Raw genomic sequence first — 21,563 nt, 5'->3', positions numbered from 1 at the left:
ACCTGCAAAGATTTCAGAGGGTGGTTGTGACTTCCTGAACACGGATGTAATTTACTGGGAACTGAAACTGTGACTGATTGCAACAGAAGTAGAATCATTAGCATAATTTGCCAGTGATTTTGTACTGAGGAATTGTAGCACTACTATATGGGTACAGATTGTTTAAGTTTGTAGAACTTAGATTATTGTGAAATAAACATGCTGTGGAGATTTGAGTACTGGGATTACAGTTTAACAACAGGCATTCATTTTCAGTTGTAGGCATTTTGCATTTGTAGCAATTTTCTCTAGTGTTAAATTGCAACTTTTTTATACTACCCACATGTGATACTCATGAATGAAAATGTTTCTGCATACCCAAAATACCTGTATATGTTTTGTCATTTATCTTTCATTAAGTAATTCCAGTTTAATTTTAAGGGGGGGGGGGTGTTGAGAAGCAGGCCTGCCTCTTTCAAAATTTCTCACAGGGAGTACTCACTAACAATCTGTTTACTTTGGGGAGTAACCTACCTGAATCTTCCTGAATACTTTAGGAACAGCCTTCTGTGTTCATAGGGATAGAAGAAAAAAATCAATATTTTTTGGTTGATTTCTAATATTATGCACTTAAAATAATCAATCAGGATGCTTAAATGTCAGGAGGATATTAATTTTGTCTTCAGGAAGATGAATACACCCCCAGTGGGAAAATGTGACTTTAGAAGTGTTAAATGTTGCGTAGATTATGTTATTTATTTGCTGACATGCTTGTTGATAAATAACAGTACTTCCAGGATGCAGTTAGGAATTCTGTGTAAAGTAATAGGATATATTTTAATGGTCTTTGGTTTTTCTTAAACTAGAAAAAATGGTTGTTCCTGTATACTCAGCAGTAACAGTAAAGGTGAAGTAAAAAAAGACAGTCTGTGGCAAGTATTAGACATGGTAGAAAATTAGAAACACAAGGTAGTCTTTAGTTCACTTATTTTATGAAAGTTTATTCCCAAGTCTTATCTAATGAGTACAGTTAGGTTAGTCCAAGAGCTGCAAAAACAGAACATTTTTTCCCCTCTTTCTTGAGCAAACAAAAGGTGTTTGTATTAAAAACTCTTGAATTAACTTGCCTGAGAGCAAGTTTTTACATTTTTCCTTCATTACCTTTTCCAAGATGTATTTCCTAGAGCTGTAGTCTCTCAGATCTTTCATAAGGCTTTATTTGATCTGTATAAAAGAGCACATGTGCTTCTAACTTTCTTTTCCAATCTGTATAATGAAAATAAATAATCATGTCAGAGACAATGACTGCCAGTTCCTGTTCTTTTTTTCCTCAGGCCAATAACCTTTTATGATGCTCCCCCTTAAGTGAGAGCTCGTAATGAGTAATATTAATTCTATGCATGTAGGTTCAAGAAATGTGAATGAGCTTTACATTAATTCTGTGACATTTTCATGTGAATGTACAATTTGATTAAATGTGAGAAATCTGAACGCACCAGGATGTGAAACAGGAGTGTTTGCTGACCTGTCAGAAGAGGTGATTTTTTTGACATGTGGGACTGTAGTTTCCTCTGTGATTAATCAAGCCACAGACAATAACCATGATACAAATGTTTTCTTCACTTTCCCAAACAAGGAGTTCTCCCTAGTGAATGCAGCCTGAAGTTGCTGAAGGGTGGAAGGCAGAGTAGTTCCTTGTGTGTGATTTGTGTGTCTTATACTACAGAGGCTGCCCTAGATACCAAGGGGTTGGTACCACCCACGGCCTTCCCAACCCCTTTTCACAGCTGTAACACTGCTCAACAGGCAATGAGTTGACAGAAAATGAATTCTACAAAAGAACAATTAATTTTCTGCCTATTTAACACAAGGCCTCATGTTCTCAAATGCTTTTTGCTATTTGTTTTGATACTGCCATTGATCTCTGCCGCAAGCCCTATTGAAATGGTTAAAAATAGCTACAGGAAAAATTCAAGAGGAGAATACTCGGGTTGTTACAGAGATCTGATTCCCAGTATACTCCCCAAGAAAGTTGTGCTGTCACTGCTGAGAATGAACAATAAAACAGAGACTTTGCAAGGCTAGAATTTCCTAAATGAATGCTGACATAATGAAAAATACTCTTAAAACTATAGGTAAGGATTTTAGCATCCTATTTGAGTTCAGGAAGGACAGGAACCTTTCTGAAATTGGTGTTTTCCTGTGTGTGATAAATTGCAGCTGTGACTCTCTTTCACGATCTTGTATGTCTCTCCTAATTCTGCTTTTGACTCTTCTTTAGATTTCATTAATACTTCCATTTGTCTCTGCTGTGTCTTGATTCAGAGTGAAATTTTGGGCACTACTTTGCAAGACTGATACACGATTCTCATATATTCAGGCAGTGCATTTTCAGCTTGCAGACGCTGTCATGTCTTGTAACAAGGCAAGAACATGCACATTATTGTTTCCTCATTAAGTGTTAAGCTGCTATAATCATATGGTATCCAGCAATTGTCTGTCTCTACTGTCAAAATGTGGGTTAAAATCCAGCCAATTCTTTTCTCTGCAGAAGATAAAGCTGTGGAAATACTGTTCTACGTGTTAGGTTTCAGTTGCACAGCAGATACTAAGACATCTGAATCTGATTTCTCACTGGTTTTATTTTAGCATGAAACCATATTTTAAGACAAGGTTATGCAAAAATTTACATGCCAAAGTATTCTTTTGACTTGAAGTTTAAGATCAGAATTTTAGACTAGCTGTAAGATCAAACTTGGTCTCTATACAGACTTCACTGATAAATATGATATGAATGTCTATAGTCAATGGAACTTGTAGAGTTGACTTTTAAATAATTTTAGTAGCAGTTGGTTACTAAACTAACTTACTCTGGTAAAATATGTTGGAAGTGTGGCTACCTCCCTGACTATAGTTACTTTCCAGCAGTTATTTTATACATCAAAGGAGTTATAGCATGGCTACCCAAAAAACATGGCATCTGTTACTGTCTGTGTTTAGGATTGGATGGTGAAAGAAAACAAATAAAGCTGGCTGAGACGCTAAAATGAATTATTCTGTAAATATCTGACAGATTTGCTCTATAGCTTGCTGTAGACATAATGGTTCTACCTACTTCTGTTTGGAAAATAGTATTTTCCCCCATTTAGAATAGCAGAAGTAAAAGCTGAAGGAGGATGGAGGATGTTTAAGAAAAGGGTTTGCAGTAGGAGCACATGTGGAGTATTTTCCCCAACAGTCTACCCAACAGTAGAGTATATTTGCATGGAAAGGGATGGACTGTGTTCCTTTTGACATACATTTGAAGTGTTGGTCTCCAGTTGCGTGGGGCAGTTGTTGACTGGCAGCCATCATTTTAGCATCCACATTTTGAAGGATTTTGTTTTAATTGTGAGGTTGCAAACTAATCTAAACAGAGAAGAAGGAATAAATACGTCTAAGGTTTTTTGGAAGATGCGTGGATTAGTTCTTGCCCTGTATAAGGGATGTTCAGTATGATTCTCAAAGAGGCATGTCTGGAACACAACTTGAAAAATACAATAGTGTACCAATTCTGACTTGCAATAGTGGAAAAGATTCTCACTTATCAAACACAGTGATCATAAACCAAATACTATAAATAAGGCTTGCAGCAGGGAAGTCACAAGTAATAACAGGTAGACAACTCATTGGGCTAGTAAGTCTAAATCTTAAAGACATTTACAGATTTTGCTGATAAGATTAGGTGTTAAGAACAGTAACTTTTCTTCACTATTTGGCACCACTTAGTCCTCCAGCATGGCATTGTTGTGGGGTTTTTTTTAAAATAAAAGCAAACTGGGAGAACGTTTATATTCCATTTCTCTTTAATCAAGATATGTTAAAAAGTAAAGGTTAAAAAGAATGAGTCTGCTAAATAAGAACAAACCATAGCAATGACTATAACCTAGGATAAGTAGGAGGTTTGTAACATAAACATAATGTTTGTAACATAATAAAGGAGTCTTTGATCCTGTAAAACACAAACAGCTTCCAAGAACACTGTGGGCTCACTGTCACCAGCATAGGCGTAGATGCCTTAACATGGGTGAGAGTTTGGAAAGAGTTTGCTCAGTCTTCCCTGGTGTGGAGGGTTGGGCCAGGCCAGTTGCACCTCTGTAGGTCTCCTTCACACAGGTGCTTCTGTGGGGCTCAGCATTAGGAATTCTGAACTGGTCTCATTTTGGAAAGGACAGAAGGCTACTAAAAATGTGTAAAGTGGAAATAAAAATGTGTCTACTAAATGTTACTCTGTGGTATTTGAAAATGACAATATTCATCTTCTCTTTGCAGTGATTTATTATATTTGGAGCACGTTTTTGAGTAGAATAGTAATAATTATATTTTATTTGTAGAAATGTTATATACTGTTTCAAATTTTATTTATAGGTTTGCTTGAGTTTTGCGAGAGCCAACTTACCCAAATGTCCTGTAGATTCAAGTGTTCTTCAGGCAGTAGTAGTCACAAAGGATCCATTTGCCAAACTGCTTATTTAAATATCTGTATTTTGTGCTGTACTGCCCATAATTAAAGTGTTAAGTCATCTGTTAAATCATCTGTGTTAAAGTGTTAAATCATCTGTGTCTGGTTGAAACTATTAATAAAGTATTTATTCCCAAGAATATTTTGTAAGCCTAAGAAGTTAAAACAATAAAATACTACATATTTTGATTTATTATTTTTTTAACTAAACAGATCTTTTCACAGTGTTTAGATTTCTTAAATTAATATTGTTGCACTTGCATATTGTTTCCTTTATCTGTGCAACCTGTATTTTTTGCAAGAATATTTTCCTCAGTTAAAGTAGAATAGCAGATATTAATGTTTTATGTCTTTAACTGAAACTTTAAGTTTAAATTAAGTTTTCATGTAATTTGATTTAATAATATTTTTCTATTGTTAAGTATATTCAGCAGCATACATCCTTTTAGGGATCAGTTCATTATTTTTGTCAGGGCAGTATTAGTTGCTTTTTAACTGTTTAAATAACTTGCGCATTTTTACTTGCATTATGCTTTTGGTTGCCTCATGTTAACAATATTCCTGTGGTTGTGGTGTTTTATTTTGGGTTTTTTTAATGCTGTCTTCTATCGTTTGCTGTAGCAAAAGCCTCAGTTTAGGATTGTGCCTCTGATCTCACTAGCTTGGGATAGTACCGCCCTGAGAATAATAAATGTTTTCAATTTGCCTCAGAGTGATGTGACTTGTGAGGTCCTGTATTACTAGATACCTCATATTGTCCTAGAAAAAAAAAACAATTGAAGCAAATTTATAGTGATAAATTCAAATTATGCAATCCTGGTTTCTATTGCTCTGCTACAAAGAAAAAAAAAGTGTAAATATTAAATGGAATAATGCCTGTAACATCTCTCTGCCATCTAGCACAGTATTGTGATTCCTTTTTCAGTGATGCAGATCCTTGCCTCAATGTTTCCCAGCTCAAGCTTGGTTTTCTGGGGTTAATTTTTGCAGTGTCTGCTTGGGCTTTCAAAGAGCCCTGTACAAAGGGAGTCAGTACAGCCTAGTGGAGAGCAGAGTCATGAGCATTTGCATCTCTGGAATGTTTTTATTGACAAACGGTAGTGTGCTATTGACATTCGTGTCCCTTGATGATACTTCTATCCTAGCTTATCTTTGCTGGTCAAATGCCTTAATTGTTCTGGCCTTTAATTCAGTCAAAGTTGGTGCAGGAGTGGAAGAGAAAAGAGAAGGAACAGGTCTAACAGAGCATCAAGCTTGAGCTGTGAAGCTGCTGGCAACGATCAACCTGTCATAATGTTATGATTTGTTCATTTTTATACCATTTATTAGCCTTTACTTGTTGTGCCATTTGGCCTCCAGGGCAGATAAAGTGCTGTCTAATTTGGTAGGTTTGCTTCTGTCAGAGTGGCCTCGACAGAGAAGGTGTTAGCTGTAGTGACAAATAATCAATAGCTGTCGTTGTCATGAGGAACGTGAGTAGTTGGGCCTTTCATCTGGAGGATTAGAGGTCTAATTGGATTGAGAATAGGGAGGGTGAGCTGTTGGGTAACCCTGTCAGCTATGTTAAGCTGTCAAATGTCAGCCTTCCTGAAAGGAAGAAGGAATGGTTAGCTTTCAGAAACAAGGAAGAAGACATATGAAAGCTTTTTAAAAAGTAGTAGATAGAAAAGTAGAATAGACTAACATATGCTTTAACCCTTTCTTGTTTAATTACTGATCTTTCTAGTTAATGAGGATGTGTGGTGTGCACTCTCTCTTGCTCTCTCTCTGAGACAAGCAGAATTTGTGTGAAACAGATTTGGCAGCGTTATACCAGATCAGACTGGTTTTATGTCTTGAGAAAAAGCCAGTTAACTACTCAGATAGGGAATATAAATGCCAAAGATTATGACATGAGGGAAGAAAATATCCATCAATGAAAGGAATCACTTAATAGAAGCTGTAAGGAAATCAAGTATTTTATTTTCATATTTTGTTGTAAAGAAATGTCAGTCTTATAATACCAGTATATTTCTTGAGATGTAAGCAGTTGTTTCAAGGTTGCTGTAAGTATTATGATCCAGTCCTACACCGGACTCTAAAATCATCAGTTGAATTTTGTCTACATTTTCTTACTGTTGCTTTTGATCTTTGCTTTCTGCCTGTTTCTTGGAGAAAGATTTCTGTTGTTCTAAATAAGATAAATCCGATGAAAGACCCATTATGCTGGTAAAATAAATAATTTAATGTCTCAGATGTGCTAATGTTTACCTTACCAGAATAAATATTAGGACTACATTTTTATGAAGGATTTGGTTATAAAATTTCTGAAATGGTGGTTTGTCGTCTTATTTTTCCATTTTCTTCAAAGTAAGTCTTAACTGTAACCATGCCAGTATTCCTCTTCTCTAAGTAACACATTTGCCTGGCGATCTGTAGTACTTGGCCATAGATATCTGTGTAATGGATCTGGAAATAGCAAGGTTTTTAGATGGTGGAATATAGCTCTTTATTTTGCATCAGCTAATTAATTTTTTATAATTTTCTTTTTTTATCTTTTTTTTTTTTTTTAATGGACTTGTAGGTATTTCAAAACTCACAGATTTTTTTTTTTTTAATTTCTTTTTTCTTATGTGTTTGGTCATTTATTCTGAAGTAGTGGTTTTACTCTGTGTTTCAATTTGGATTGATTCCCCTGCTGCTCCCCTCTCTTCTGCAGCACTTATTGATGGTCATGTGGACTTGGAACATTGTTTTTACTGGTAGTCTGCTGTAAATACTGGCAAACCCAACCTTAATCACAAGTTTATCTTCATAGATTAGTAGAATAGTGTAAGTATTCCAAAGGCAGAAATCTTAAACGGATTGTCTGTTATCACATTTTAGTGGCGTTATGTGTCAGAAATCATGGGGTTTTTATCCCTTTGAGATTAACTGCCATGCTCTCAGAGAGCCATCTTTGTGTGAGAGATTGGATTCATGTGTGCTGAATAATTTTTGGGTTTGCAGTTACTTATCTGACAGCTGCTGTACTTCTGTCATTTATTTTCTGATAATCCAGTTCTCCTGACTTATCTTTCTCTGCTTTGTTTCATTGCTTCCCCAACTCAGACTTCATGATCTTGATATTTATTTTTTGAGTCTGAATAATCTGGTTTAAGCACATTTAACCTTCTGGTGTGAGCTACAGGATGGACAGATGAAGAAGTGACATCATAGCCTACCCCTCACAGCTTGAAGCGTGTTGAAGGTTGCTGAGCTACAGGAGAAGTATTGTGCTGCTCTGGCCTGATTGGCTTCAGTATCCATAATATCCGTGAAGCTAACCCAGCATTTCTGCACTGTGTGGTTGTCTGCAGTGTAGACACTGTGATAAAATGAGCTTTTTAATAAAATAAGCCCAGGCCTATTTATTATTATTTTTAATTATATATTTAGCTTATTGAAAATCTGTCCATTCCCCTGAAATTTTTTTTGCAAAGTTCCATCTTTTGTTTTACTCATTATGATAAAAAAAAGTGTCATAGTTCGGTATCTTAATTTCTAGAGTTTTACCTAACAGTTGGTATGAAAATGCTTACCCAGTATTTTTTCCCATACAGCTTCCTTGCCATGGCAGTGATCTGTGGTTTCCCTAGTTTTCCCTTTTTTCTCAAGGTCAAACATCACTATTGGTGATATTTTCTTTCTCTATTGCTCCAGCAATGTTACAGCTATTTTCATTAATCTAATTTATTCATTTTCATTATGCACACCCTTCTCTCCCATTTTCAAACTTGATGTAATTTTATTTCTCTGCATCTCTGTTCCACTTCTTGCTCTGCTAACTCTCCTCCTTTCCTCTACTTGGCTTTATATCTTCTGCCACCATGCTTTCTGTGCTTGAAATAATCCAAGGACAATATTGTCAGGCCTAGAACATATTTTGTATTATCATCCTTGTGCCCCTGTTGAGCAGTCTTGCTCTCAGGCACTTGAAATTTGAATATGAAATTCCATTAAAATAATCAGAAAAGCAATGTCTCCAACTGCAGTGATTTTTCTAAAAGATTTTGAAAATATGGTTTAAGTGCAAACCATGGTGGCAGAACATTGCGAAGCTCTGCTTGTGTTGTGTTTCTCAGTGAAAAGGAACTAATTCTGCATAGCATATGGAATGATATCTTAAATATCTGTACAGCCAGCTGGTAGAATTACTTTATTTTCATCTATTGAGTTCAGTGCATACTTTTGTGAGTAAAATTTGCAAGAGCTTCTGGACTGATGACTCACCTATTGCTACGTTTTCTGATCTTTGCTAAGTCCTGTTCCACAACAATAATTTTTCAGGCTACTATCAACAAATAGAATAATTTATATTAATTTTTGAAGATTCTCAGTTACCAAGAGCAAATAGGTAAAATAGGCCTGTCTTAAAAAAACATCTTAAATGGGTACTTAAGTCTGAAAAAGTATTGGTGCATAACTTAAACTCAGAGATCTTGTTGCAAAGATCAGCTAGAACTGAACAGGATATAAATATGCCCAGCAAAGACACAAGTAATTTGTTCAGGCATGAGCAGTGTTTTTTGTATAAGAACATTATTCCATATTACTTGAGGTTTGGCTCTTTTAAGTTGACTTAATTATCCTGGGTTTCAACTGCTCCTCCATACTGTTATCCAACAGCTGCCCCCTCTCATTTTGCTTTGTTCAAAGGGCAGGTGAAAATTTCTCTATCATTTGATCTTGAAGATAATGGTTGTAGCTTCAAAATGGTACTTTTTTTTAAAAAAAAAAACAACTTGGTGCATATGGTACTTAGAGAGTTACACTTCAGATCTGAATAGAATTCATTTTGTTTCACTTATTGTTGTTCCTTGAGCATGTTTAGTATTGTGGCATCCCTCAGTGCACAAGAGACTTGTCCAGCTCTTCTCCCTGGGCATTGATATCTGCTGCCAAGTCTGTACCTTAAAAAGTACCTCTGCAGACAAAGACATTTCCCTGTTTGAGTGTCCTTTCTAAAACATCGTTCCTGCATTAATTGCCCCTCTGCAGCTGACCTCACAACTGATCGTTAATGGTTATGAGAAGAAATATTGTTGTTGGGCCTGAGAAACCACTTACTTGTTTGTGTCCAGATTTGGCACTGACAAATTAAAACAGGATTTCCACTATTATTAGCTCATCACTTTGGTTTAGTCCCATTCTGTGAACTGTAGGGTGATTTCTGTTGGAATAAGATGTCCTTTTCTAATTATTCTACAGTAAAAAGGGAAGATAATTGTTTTCACTGATTATAAATGTTATTCTAATATAAGTGAATTAGTTTTGTGTTAAATGTTTCCACATACACTTCAATATATGAAGTGCCAGCAATAGATGATTTTGAAACAGGACACCTTTCTGCTGAAATCTCCAGGAATCTTCTATCAGGTGTCTGACACATCCTTAATCTGATGCTCAGGCTTGTCATTTGAATCAATAGGATACTAGATAGGATATCTTCAGCATGCAAGGCTACTGCTATAGGAGGTATTTGAAAAATAAATTCAGATCTTATGGCCAGCCACAAACTCCAGGAGCACTAATCTTTCATTTGTCTCTCTCTTTGTCTGTAAACAGTTGGTTAAATTGTTGATTAAAGAGAATTAAATGAATCACACTTAAGTCAAAATGGATATGTATGAACTGTATAAGCAAATTCTGTTGCTGCCTGAAAAATAACAACCAATGTCCACATTTCATAAAATACAAAATTAATTTAACTTGCCTATTTAGATTCTAGATTTTCTCATCTCTTTGTAGAGCAGTTTGGAACCCTCTTTTCTTATACTTTTTTTTTTTATTAATGAAGGATTAAGGAAGAATGCTACCAGTTTTTACTAACAAGGAATAATTTTTACTGAAATACTAACTGATTTATGTTATGAATATCATCTGTATGTGTTCAGCCTTATGACAGGAACATTTAAACATAGAGATATTCACAAAGGATGTGTTTTTTCAAAGCTGTTAATATGGTGTGGATTTGGGAAGGCACCGACCTTGAATTGTTATTTTATCTGGCTCTAGTCTGAAAAAAGAAAAATAAATCTAGTACTTTTATTACTGCTAAGATGCAGTTTGAGTAGATTATGAAGGCTTTGATTTATTTACTAGTACTGTAAGTAAATTATGGCTTCATTTTAAATATCAAACACCACTGCAGTGTATATAGAACTTATAAAATTATGCCATATGTAAAAGTAGCCTGAAGTGTCTGAATAATTATTTAAATAAAGAGTAAAACTTTATTGCTGGTTGTTTTTAATATGGATTGTCTGTCTACTTCTGTAATAGTTCTGGAAACTTCACTCGAAACCTTTTCTCAGCCAATAGAATTTGATAGGTAGATTTGCAATTATTTCACATAGTGGTTTGTTTTAGAACTTAATAGGTTTGAAACATATTTAAATCACATGAAAGGCATGCATTTATTTGCAGATAGAACAGCAGCTAAAATAGTAACAAAAAATTCTGTGAAGCTGTGCTTAAAAATGAGCATATATGCAGCACTTTCACTTTGCAAGCGTTGCTGCTTCCAGCAGTCTGTAAGGACATGACATGCACATAGAGGGGTGCAATTAAGAAATACAAGGCAGTAGTGACACAGTACTAGTCAGAGTGATGCTTAGTAGTAATGGCAATTAGTTTGCTTCCAGAATGAAATAGTACTGTGCAAAGGTAGGATAAAAAGACTTGGACTGGACTAATGGGCTGTTATTTAGATTTATTTTCAGGTAGAATTCTGTCATGGATTATATTATGCCTTTTGAAAATCTAATAAAAATGTTGCAAATCACAGGATTTGTAACATTTTAATTAGATTTTTAAAAGGCATACATCTCTTTCAGGGATATATTTTCTTATATAGTTTTGTTACGGTGTTCTTAGTTCAAGACAATTCAACTCAAAGCCATTAAAATAAGGAAAATGAATGCAGTGACTATTTCCTAGTACTTGTATTTCTGGGGAGAAGGGAGTCAGTACTTTCTGAGAAATCTTTCAAATCACTATTTTTTGAAATACAGTATTTTTTGAAAGCTTAGTGTTTGATTCTTTATGGAGAGGTGGGCAGTGATCCTGTAAATATGGATGATGTGTCTCAGGCTTTGTCGTAAATCCCCAGAGATTGTGTGTTGTGGGGACTTCTGCCTGAGTGACTTCAAAAGAACACTACAGGAAAACAAGTTCAGTAACAGTGGAAGAGATCAACTGGAAATGAGAATGCTAATTGCATTTTCATCCTTGAAGTGTTTTTTGCATGAAAGCCGCTAATTTCTATAGGTAGACCATAGCATTCATTGCTGGAGAGCTGAGAACACTACATAGAAGCAACATGTACAGGCCATGGATAAATGAGGTCAGAGGCTGTAAGATACAAACACCTATTTCTTTCAGCCTATGCTGGGAAACAGTTTTACCTTGGCTTTTACAGCACTGGTCTGTTGTCTTGTCTGTTGTGTTCTTTAACTGTGTGCCAGTTGATAGTTCTGTCTATTCCTATGGAAACCAAGAGAGTAAAGCCAATCTTGCAAGAGGCTTTAGGGAGAATTGCTCTTAGCTGAGACACTGCCTTGCTTTCAGTCAAAATGTCTGATAGTCAGAACTGGCCTCAAGTTGTGCTGATGTTCTCCGCTGATGTATTGCCTAAGATGCTTTGCCAGACAGATGAACACGTTCAGCTTGAAAACTGGTAAATAAGGTTTCTGTTCAGCTGTCTGAGAGATTTTTCTCCAATTGAGTGTTTTACTTTTGAGTCTAGAATGCTGCTAAGGAAGTTGCTAAAAGGGTACTTGGTGAGATTAAACCCAGTGTCAAAAATCAGTGATGTTTTCATCATGGTCGGCTTAGAAGGGTTAGCAGAACATTACATATTTAAATCTGCCAGTGGTTTGTTAGATAGAAGGCATGGCATCATCCTTGTCCACACGGATTAATAATAATTTAATTAATAATAAAATTAATGTATTAATAATAATAAATAAATAATAAAGCCCTTACAGATTTTTTTTTTTTTCAAAGCTGTAGCCCAATGGATGACTGCTAAGGGTTATGTCTAAAACAAGAATCCTAAAGATTTTCTCTTACTTTTATTTTTCAGTTATATTGTTCATCAAGGAGTTAACCCTTAGTTAATGATAACCAGAGAGGCAGCCTGATACTTTGATGGTGACTTCAGTAATTTTAACTAGAAACTGGGGTTCTAAGTAACAACATTGACTTTATTTTTCAGGTTTTTTTCAGGAGCTGTTCAAACAAACTTACTAATATTCAAGGAGTGTAAGAACAGTGCAGTCATATACTGTAAAGGGTAGCTTTTACAGGGCTTTTAGCTGTTGTAACCAGGCAATATGAATTCAGTTTCAGTGTATTAGAAAAAAAGATGTTGTAGTATTTCGTGTATAGGTAATATTTCAAAACAAAAGTGCTAATTTATAAATCCAAGTAATTCTTATTTGTAATTAAATTCATTTATCTACTTGCTAGCTTCTTAGTAGTTTTTCTTCTGAAGAATTCTTGTGAGATTTCTGGCAAGTAGCTCATAATGTAAGCATATCAAAATACTCCTTTTGATGTATGGATTTCAGTTACTTTTGGAACAGTAGTCTGTTCCTATAGATATCGAATTAGAAGTATGATAGAACAGATTCTGTTTTTCTAAGTGCTTAGTTTGTTTCCTGAAAAGCTACTGAAACTGGTAGGTGTTAGTGACAGAAGTCCACATCATTCCAAGTGGTTTCTGACATTCTTAGAATGTGCCTCTTCTCAAAGAGACACTGAAAGATGAAACAACCTCTAAAGAAACCATGTGCACAGTCCCTTTCTGAAGTTATTAAAATTTTGAAAATTTGAAAATTTGTTTATTTTGTACAAAGTTTATTTCTGGGGTGAGGCATCCTCTCTTCAGCACCTTCTCACTTGGAAAGAGAGCGAGCACGTTTGTATATAGTAAGATTATCTTCTATAAGATCGAATAGATCAAAGAGCGATTTCTACTCTGTGAAGATAAGCAGGTTAAATTCAGTTGCCATTTTTGTTTTAAAGAGAAACCTCGTGGATGTATTTATCTTTCAAAGGCTTAGCTAGCAATTAAGGAGTTCAAGTTTTTTGACTTTCACTTCTTCTTGAAAGCATCTGACAACGAAGAACTGTTCTCAACTTTGGCTTTAGCATCTGTGCTAATCTGTTGGCAAAGCGTGTTAATGCAGTGCCAAGTGGCTGATATGTTCTGCTTCGGTTTTTAAGGCAAAATCTGAAATACTTTCATGTTGTACATATTTTGCCTCCATGAGTGTCTGACTGTACAATATAATTTAGTGTTTGTCAATGTATAGATTTCTACTGGCTTTAGAAACTGATGTGTCACTCTTAAAAAGTATAGACATTTTTATGTTTCAGGCATAAGCAACAATTAAGTCTTGACTCCAACTCCTAAGAAGTCTGGGGTTTAAAAGGCTTAACTAATCTAATCTGACTGTTAAAAGATCATAGCAATCTGTTTGGGCTTTTCTACATGTATGTATGTATGTATTTATTTATTTATTTGTATATTTGGGGCGGAATGTGCTTCTCTGGAAAAGGAGATGAGTGGGGCGTGGTATACTAAATTTCAATGTATGTTACCAGTTCTTAATCTGGGTCTAAAGTAAATTAACAGTGTACATGAGTGACTTTGTATGCAATAACCCATGATATAAGTATTTTTTCTGTTCTCAAGATGCTGTTATATATCCAGCTCTACTTTCTTAAATACTATTTAAGCATTTAAAAGAAAAATTAAACCATTAATAATATTTAAATGCAATAATAATTATCTAATAGTTGTATAATCACTGTCCATGTTATGATTGGTGCAGTATTAGAACAGCAGATGTTTTATCTTTGCAATTAATTTGACTGTAATAGTTTTTTGCTGCTCTGTTTGTGAAAGAGTAAAAGTAACTGAATTATATATTATATTCCTCTGAAGAGGATTTATTGATTGTTAAATAGTCTATCTTTTTACAAAAGATTGCTAAGAAAATTTTGCTAAAATGTCTTACATAAGTGCTGCTTAATTAATAATGAATATATTTCAATAATCAAAATTTAATAAGCTAATAAATTATTAATCTATGGTAGAGATGTATAATTATCAGATCTCTGAAATCCTTTCTGTCATAGTTGGTGGATTTGCTGCACTGCTGTCTTCAAACACACCCTTTTCAATAGGCTGACCTTTGTGCTTCTGATTTTGTGGAGGCCTCTGTTTTACCACTTCCCTGTCCTCTGCTGCACACTTGCTGACCAGGCTTAGTTACTGCAGGGCTCTGTGTTTGGGGCTGTGGTCAGTGATTAATGCCTGATTTTTGGTAAATCTCATCTTACAAGTACAGGAACAGCAAGGGATAAGGTACAAAAGTATTTTAATCAATGAATCATCCTTTAGGAATTATGACATTACAGAATTTAGGGTATTCAATAACATTTTAAAATTGTGGTAAGTAATCTTTTAAGAAAGAAGCAGTTGGGAGAGGCAGCCTATTTGACCTCAGAAGCATATAAGAATTTAAAATTATGGGGATAAATATGTAAGCAGAAATAGAAAATTGGGTAAAATGAGCACCTTCTGCCAGTAGTAGGTTCTTTAAGAGTAATTGGATATTTAGTTAGCTTATTTCATAGAAAGAAATTCAATAGGCTGCCTTTTTAGGCATGTACAAAATTATTAACAATGCTAGATGGAAAATTGCAAGTTTAATTAGAAATTTGGACGTAAAATGTAAGACAATGGTTAATGATTATTTGATAATGAACTGAAAACAGATACAGTTGAAATATGAGCTGTAAGATCAGAAGGCATGGATTAGAATTCCTTAACAGTTGCACTTGAATCTAATATTAGTCAATATTTTTCACAAGCTAACTTAGAATCATGAGTAGTATTTTTTTAAAGGATACTTAAGAGTGGCACAGTGTTAGGCATGATAGTCAAAGAGAGGATGGCGGTGGCCAGGATATCAGAAGAATAGGAATACTGAAAGTAATTGAAGTTATTAGAAATGTTAAAGTCCAAAATGCAAGTCCCGGGGGGGAGACAGATGACGCACGTAATGATTTGTTCTGTGTGTTATGAATTTATTATTTGGAACATGTCTGAGAAGGATGTAATGTGCTAACTGATTGGAGATTGTACTTAATTTATGGGAGAAATGCACTTTTAAGTATATCTGACAAGATATATGCAGTAGCAGTAGACAAGTGTCACTGGGATTCAGGAGGGTACTTTGTGAGACCCCCTCCAGTAGCTCTGTAATCTCTGCTTACTTGTGTTCAAAATAGAAGGGTTCTAACTAGAATGAATGCAGAGAGCTGATTATTTTTTGAGGACAATGTAGGGTGTATTCTTTGTTCCTGAGATAAAATCACCAATGCTTGTTTAGATTTTAAAAGACACACTGTATTTTCATGGTTAGAAGAATGAAATTGTGTCTTTGTGTGTGTGTTGGCTTTAAAAAAAAAAAAATAAACCCAAACAAGAAATTCAACCTAAAAGCCCCAGCCTGAAACAGAGAACTGGGAGGAAAAAAGTCCTGAACGCTGTAATTCCACTTAAAAGAAATCGCTGGGAATTTTTTGAAAAGGATTAGATGTTCTTACTCCCTATGGTGCTGGAGGATGGATTTACTAATCCAGAGGGTCAATTTTAACCTTCAGTTCTAATTTGTGGTTTATCTATAAATACTTCTAAGGCTTTCTATTCTGCTGCAAGTATATGCCCTGACTGCATCTTCAGTGCTTATGACTGTCAGCAATTGAAAGCCCTTGAAAACCACCTCCTTTGTAAGGGTTTGTGTTCTTTTGGTCTGTCTGTTCCCAGTCCTGGGAAAGCAGGTATGTAATTTTGGAGTGGAGCCAAGGTAGCATCTTCACGCTTTAACAGCTTGGCATTCTTTTTAATGACCCCTGCTGTTTTTACCAGGAGGTTGTATAGAGATGCTGGGCTGCTTTTCCCCAGTTCCTCTGGCAACCCTCACAGTGCACTAAATCTTCACAGGCCCATTGTAGGTATTCCGAAAATCAAGCCTAGCTGTACTTTAACAGTTGTCAGTTCATGTGCCCTACATTGTAAATTATTACAGTCTTCCAAGTTGTGTTTGATCAGTCTTTCAAGTTGTGTTAAGTGCTTCATGTGGATTAGAATTGTTATGTTTTTTTAATACGTGGTCTCAGCAACTAATAGGGGAATAAGCAATTTTTCTAGATTAATTGTCCACTTTTAACCCACTGATGATGAGGTGATGGTAGCCTAACTATGGGTATGCTTTTGATGTGCTTGGAGAGATGCACAAATGCCTCTGACTCTTAGCCTTACCTTGTACAGCTAAGTTTCTCCCCTTATAAAATGTGTTGTATACATCTGTGCAGTGTGTTTTTAAAATCTGAATATGAAAAGTTTAGTGTCAGAGATGTGGCCACACTACAGGGTAGGAGAAGTGGTTAGCCAGAGTGTAGAAGCACACAGTTTAATATAATGACCAAGTTAACTCACCAAGAAAGAGTGGGATGAGAATGGAAATAAATTTTCACAGAGCTCTGTTGCATATCAGCAGAATATTTCTGGAAACCAGGTGTACTCTTTAAAGCAAGTTTGTATGCTTGTGAAATACCTAAAATTTGCTGTGAAAAGTACTTAACTTCTGAGGAACTGTTTGAAACAGAGGCGCACGTGGCACTAAGTGACTCAAAACAGGACTCTGTGGGCTGTAGGGAGTGGAAAGATGTGAAGTGTGAGGCAAATGATTTTAGTGCACTGGCAATAAAACCAGTAGTTTCAGCAGCAACCTATGACTAGAATTATAGCTCTGCTGAGCAGAGCTCATTTTTTCTTTAGCCTTTCACTTAGGTGACCATATGGGACAGCCTGACTGTGGCTGTTTGACAGATGCCCACCCAGCTGCTCTCTCACTACACTTCCTCAACAAGCCAGGGAGAGAAAATTGAAAAAGCCACTTTAGATTAATAAAGAAAAAAACACATTTTCTTGTAGACCCAAAAAACTAGGTAGAAAAGTTTACCAGTGATTTTCCACTGAAACCTTCCCCTGGCAGTAGAATAATTTTGAATATACTAGACAGCTATTTTAATGACCAGTTTTAATGACTTGCAGTTTTGGGGATAATTTTTTCAATTTCAGAGATAATCTAAATTCTGGCAAATTCACTGATTCTGACTAAAATATTTCTTCCATAACTTTTTTTCCATAAAAACATTCAGGAAAGGAAAGTTTTTCTGACTGCTTAGTAGTTTAGCTTGGAGTCCAGAACTTTCTTTGAAGTCATTACTTGATGGCAGAGCTATATGCTTACCGTCTACCAAAAATGTGTTCTACATCAGTGCAGTTAGTACCTGTGGGTGAATTTTTGAAATAGCAGAAGTATTTCTTCTGATTATGTTGAAGTCAGCTGTGCTCTGAAACTCAGCTGTAGTTTGCAGAGCCAAGTATTTTGATTGAATAATTTAAAGAGAATCTAAAGGAATTTTCAGAATTGGGATTGGAATGGTAAATTTTTGCTGCCAGGAACTGAGTTTTCTGTACAAGTATTTAATTCTGCTTGCTCACAATGTTTTCTGTTTATAATAGAATAAATTTTGAGTCACTATCAATGGTAAGAGACCATGGACTGACTCAGGGAGATTCATGCTGCCCAGGAATGTTTAGGCCAGTCAAGTGCATTATTTATGAGCAGAAACATAGCCAGCTTGAAGACTTGTTATACACAAAAATTTTATAAAAATGGAGGAATTTGCTTTTCAAATTAAGCATTCCCTCCCTCCACCTAATAAGACATAAATTCCATCTGCCTTCAAGGCATGTTGATACATTCCATACTTACAAGCTTAAGTAGTAATCAATTGAAGGTGGATTGTCATTAAAAAGCACAACATTGTTTTCTAACAAGTGAAAGGAAGACAGCAAAATTCATGGTATTACTAAAGAAAAGAACAGCAGTCAGAAGCAAAAGCATGAATAAGATAATTCAAATAAGTAATGTAAGTACAGGTGTTTTCTGTGGTAGTGTTAAAAAAACTTAAATCACTTGGAAGAAACATAATCTTTTGTGTTTGAGAATGAAGGGATTTATTACAAATTCATTTTCTAAGGAAAAGGATTTGTTGACTAAGCATGCAAGAGAATAATGTAGTAGTAACTGATGGAAAAATGTGTAATTGCAAATGTAAAATACAGTATAGAGAGAGAAATTCTAATAATAAAAGGGTATGTTTCCTTAGTTTTATGCATTATTTTAACTTTCAGTCTTCTTTACAGTGGAATTCATTCAAAAAGCAGAATATACTTTTAAATCTTCCAATAAGTACCCATCAACAAGACAAAATTTTATTTTTTTTTTTCTCTCATGGGTATGCATGCACTGTGTGCAGGAAATATTGAAAACAACCCAAATGTATTATCCTCTGTGATGGAGAAATGCAGCTATATTTTTTTGAAGACTAATACTCTCTCGAGTTATTTAATATTGTCTTCCTCCAGTCTTTTGCCAACCACATCAAGATACGCTGAGATTTTTTTTTTTTTGCTAGTTTTAGTTGTTCTTTTTAATGAGTTTTATAAATTTTTTGTCATATTTGCCAAATATGACAATTTTGTAAATTTTATATTTACATATTTATAAATTTTTTGTACATATTTGTACAGTGTGATGGCAAATATGAGTAGTATTCTCATCCTCAGCTCCACCCCAAATTTATCATGAATTAATTCTGAGTGTGTTCTCTGTGGTTTAGGAGCTCTGCAGACATCATGCTGCTCTGTCCCTGTACTTTGGAGTATGCCTTAATATGTGTCTATGTACTAAAGGGACAAAATCCTGAGGTTATGTTTTCCCTGACACGCAGCAGAAGAAAAAGATGTATTTGGTCACTTCTGACTAGGAATGCTGTGCAGTAGCCATGCTGTCTCTGGCAAGAAAAGTTTGCATGTTCAGGAAGGTTTGTGGTAGGTTCTGTGACAGGCTTTTCTTGTAAGCTGTCACTGATGAGCAAAGGCTAGTAACAATAAATGGTAGAAGCAGGACAAGGTAATTTTGTCTGAGCTCATTCATGATTTGCTTTCCCTATTTGTATTTTAAAATAAAATAGTGTAGCAGAGAAAAAAAAAGTCATGTTCATTTATTTTGGCCATACCTGGTTAAATCCATTCTCCATCCATAAAACTTAAGTCTTCCATTGCTGTTAGACAAAAAAAACAGAACACTAATTTTTGTAAAGTGTGCCCTTCCAAAGTTCATGGCTGCTTTGAAAAATGAAATTTGAATATTTTTTATGCCCTGGCACTGGATACTGTGGAGGCCTCTGGAATCCTTTGGCGTGTCTCCATCCTACCATTCTGCTGACAAAAGTGATTTGCAATTCTGAGCCTTATGAGATACCAAAGTGCCCCTGTGCAGTAGTACTGCTTGCCCTTGTCTACTTGATTCTCTTTTTTCATTGTTTTTCCAAAGACAGCCTAAGGGGACTAAGCTAACATGCAGAATTTATAAAAGAATTGTAGCAGACTGAAGTATGTTAATTTGCAGGTAGTTTCATAAGCAGAAGAATCCAAAGACATGGCTTCTATTGATTTGAGTGTCACCTTTCCTGTGTACATTGTCTAATAAAGCTTCATCAAATGCTCCAGCTTTTCCCTGAGTGGGGGAGAATTAGTACAATTTATCTTCTCTTCTGAGCTTTCTATTTTCATTATAGTTATAGGTAATGATCTGTATGGAAAATTGGCAAAAACTGGTATCTTGGGGAAAAATTGGAAGACAGTGAGCAAAATTAGGAGACAACACATTCCTTTCACTTTAGGAAGGGTTAAAAGTTAGTGTGAAAGGAGCAGGGGTGTTTAAACCGTGATGACTGAAGGCAGGTGTGGATGTTTTGCTTTAGTGAGTTACTGCTGCTGAAGGTGATTTGATAAACCCACAGGCTTTGGGAAGTGGAAGCATAAAAATGTTGTAACATCTCTCCTATACGGAAAATAACTTTCAAGCAAGGGGTAGAAGCATGTCAAGGCTGGCTGTACTACTAAATCAGTACAGCTTCTTCATGGTTACATGTTCATGTCAATAATTTTCACTGTCTTCTTCAATGATTTGAGAAATAAAAGCAGATTGGGTTTTTTGGGATCCACCCTCATTTATTTTATCATTGTATTTATATCAAAGAAGCATATCTATGTTACTTTTTTTTGAAAACATAGTGAAAACCTAGTGAAAGTCCTAGTAAGTATTTTCAATGTGTTGTAAAGCTAGCTGTTCCATCCATTTATTATTTATATTGTAGACCAAAACTCATACAGTTCGCAATTTGAAAACTAACAATCACTTTTGCATATATTTGCTATGTGTTCAGATGAGTACATTTTATCTTTCTGAATCATCCCAAGTTATTTTTCATACTTTCATTTTGAAAATTATACTCTTTCTTCATGTTTAGTTTTGTTCCTCATCTGATACCTGTTTGCCTTGCTGAAACCAGCATGTAAGGATCTTACTTCAGTTTTTACATGATTTTTACTGAGGCAAAGTTAAAAAATTCTGTTAATATTGCAGAATTTTCGGTATTAACGAACCCTGTCTTATTCTGCTAATGGAATATAAATATCTAAAACCAGGTAGCACAAGAGACCTAAGAATGAAGAGTTCATGTTAACAAAAAAAATCTTCATTGCATGTTTCCAAAGCTTTGAGCTGTTTTGCTGCAAGCTTTTTTAGGCACTGTAATACTATATCTATACATATATGTATATCTAAGTATCATAATTCGGTTTGATAAACTGACATAAATTTCTGATATTTTTCTTTGCCCAGGGAAATTACCGCTTCATGAAACTTTTACTGGCTCGTAGAGGGAACTGGATGCAGAAGGACTTAGAGGATATGACACCATTACATTTAACTACACGTCACAAAAGCCCAAAATGTTTAGCTTTGTTGTTAAAACATATGGCACCTGGAGAAGTGGATACCCAGGACAGAAACAAGGTAAAAGTACTGCTTATTTTAAGACAACTGCTTATTTTAAGATTTGT

At 35.2% G+C, this 21,563-nt stretch overlaps 1 protein-coding gene across 4 annotated transcripts in view; it reads left to right on the top strand.

Moving 5' to 3' along the window:
- Positions 1-21,563, top strand: part of INVS (inversin) — an 85,573-nt gene that overhangs the window by 14,867 nt on the left and 49,143 nt on the right. For 3 of the 4 annotated variants that reach the window (XM_058831929.1, XM_058831930.1, XM_058831931.1), the window contains exon 4: positions 21,343-21,516. In XM_058831929.1, coding sequence (XP_058687912.1) covers positions 21,343-21,516 — 174 coding nt within the window. Of the gene's footprint in view, positions 1-16,244; positions 16,361-21,342; positions 21,517-21,563 lie in introns of those variants that run through there. The other variant, XM_058831932.1, reaches the window with a different exon arrangement.

The sequence above is a fragment of the Poecile atricapillus genome, chromosome 2 (assembly GCF_030490865.1).
Source record: "Poecile atricapillus isolate bPoeAtr1 chromosome 2, bPoeAtr1.hap1, whole genome shotgun sequence".
NCBI lineage: Eukaryota > Metazoa > Chordata > Aves > Passeriformes > Paridae > Poecile > Poecile atricapillus.
Note: the sequence above shows the minus strand (reverse complement) of the source record. Positions and strands in the feature narration are given on the sequence as shown.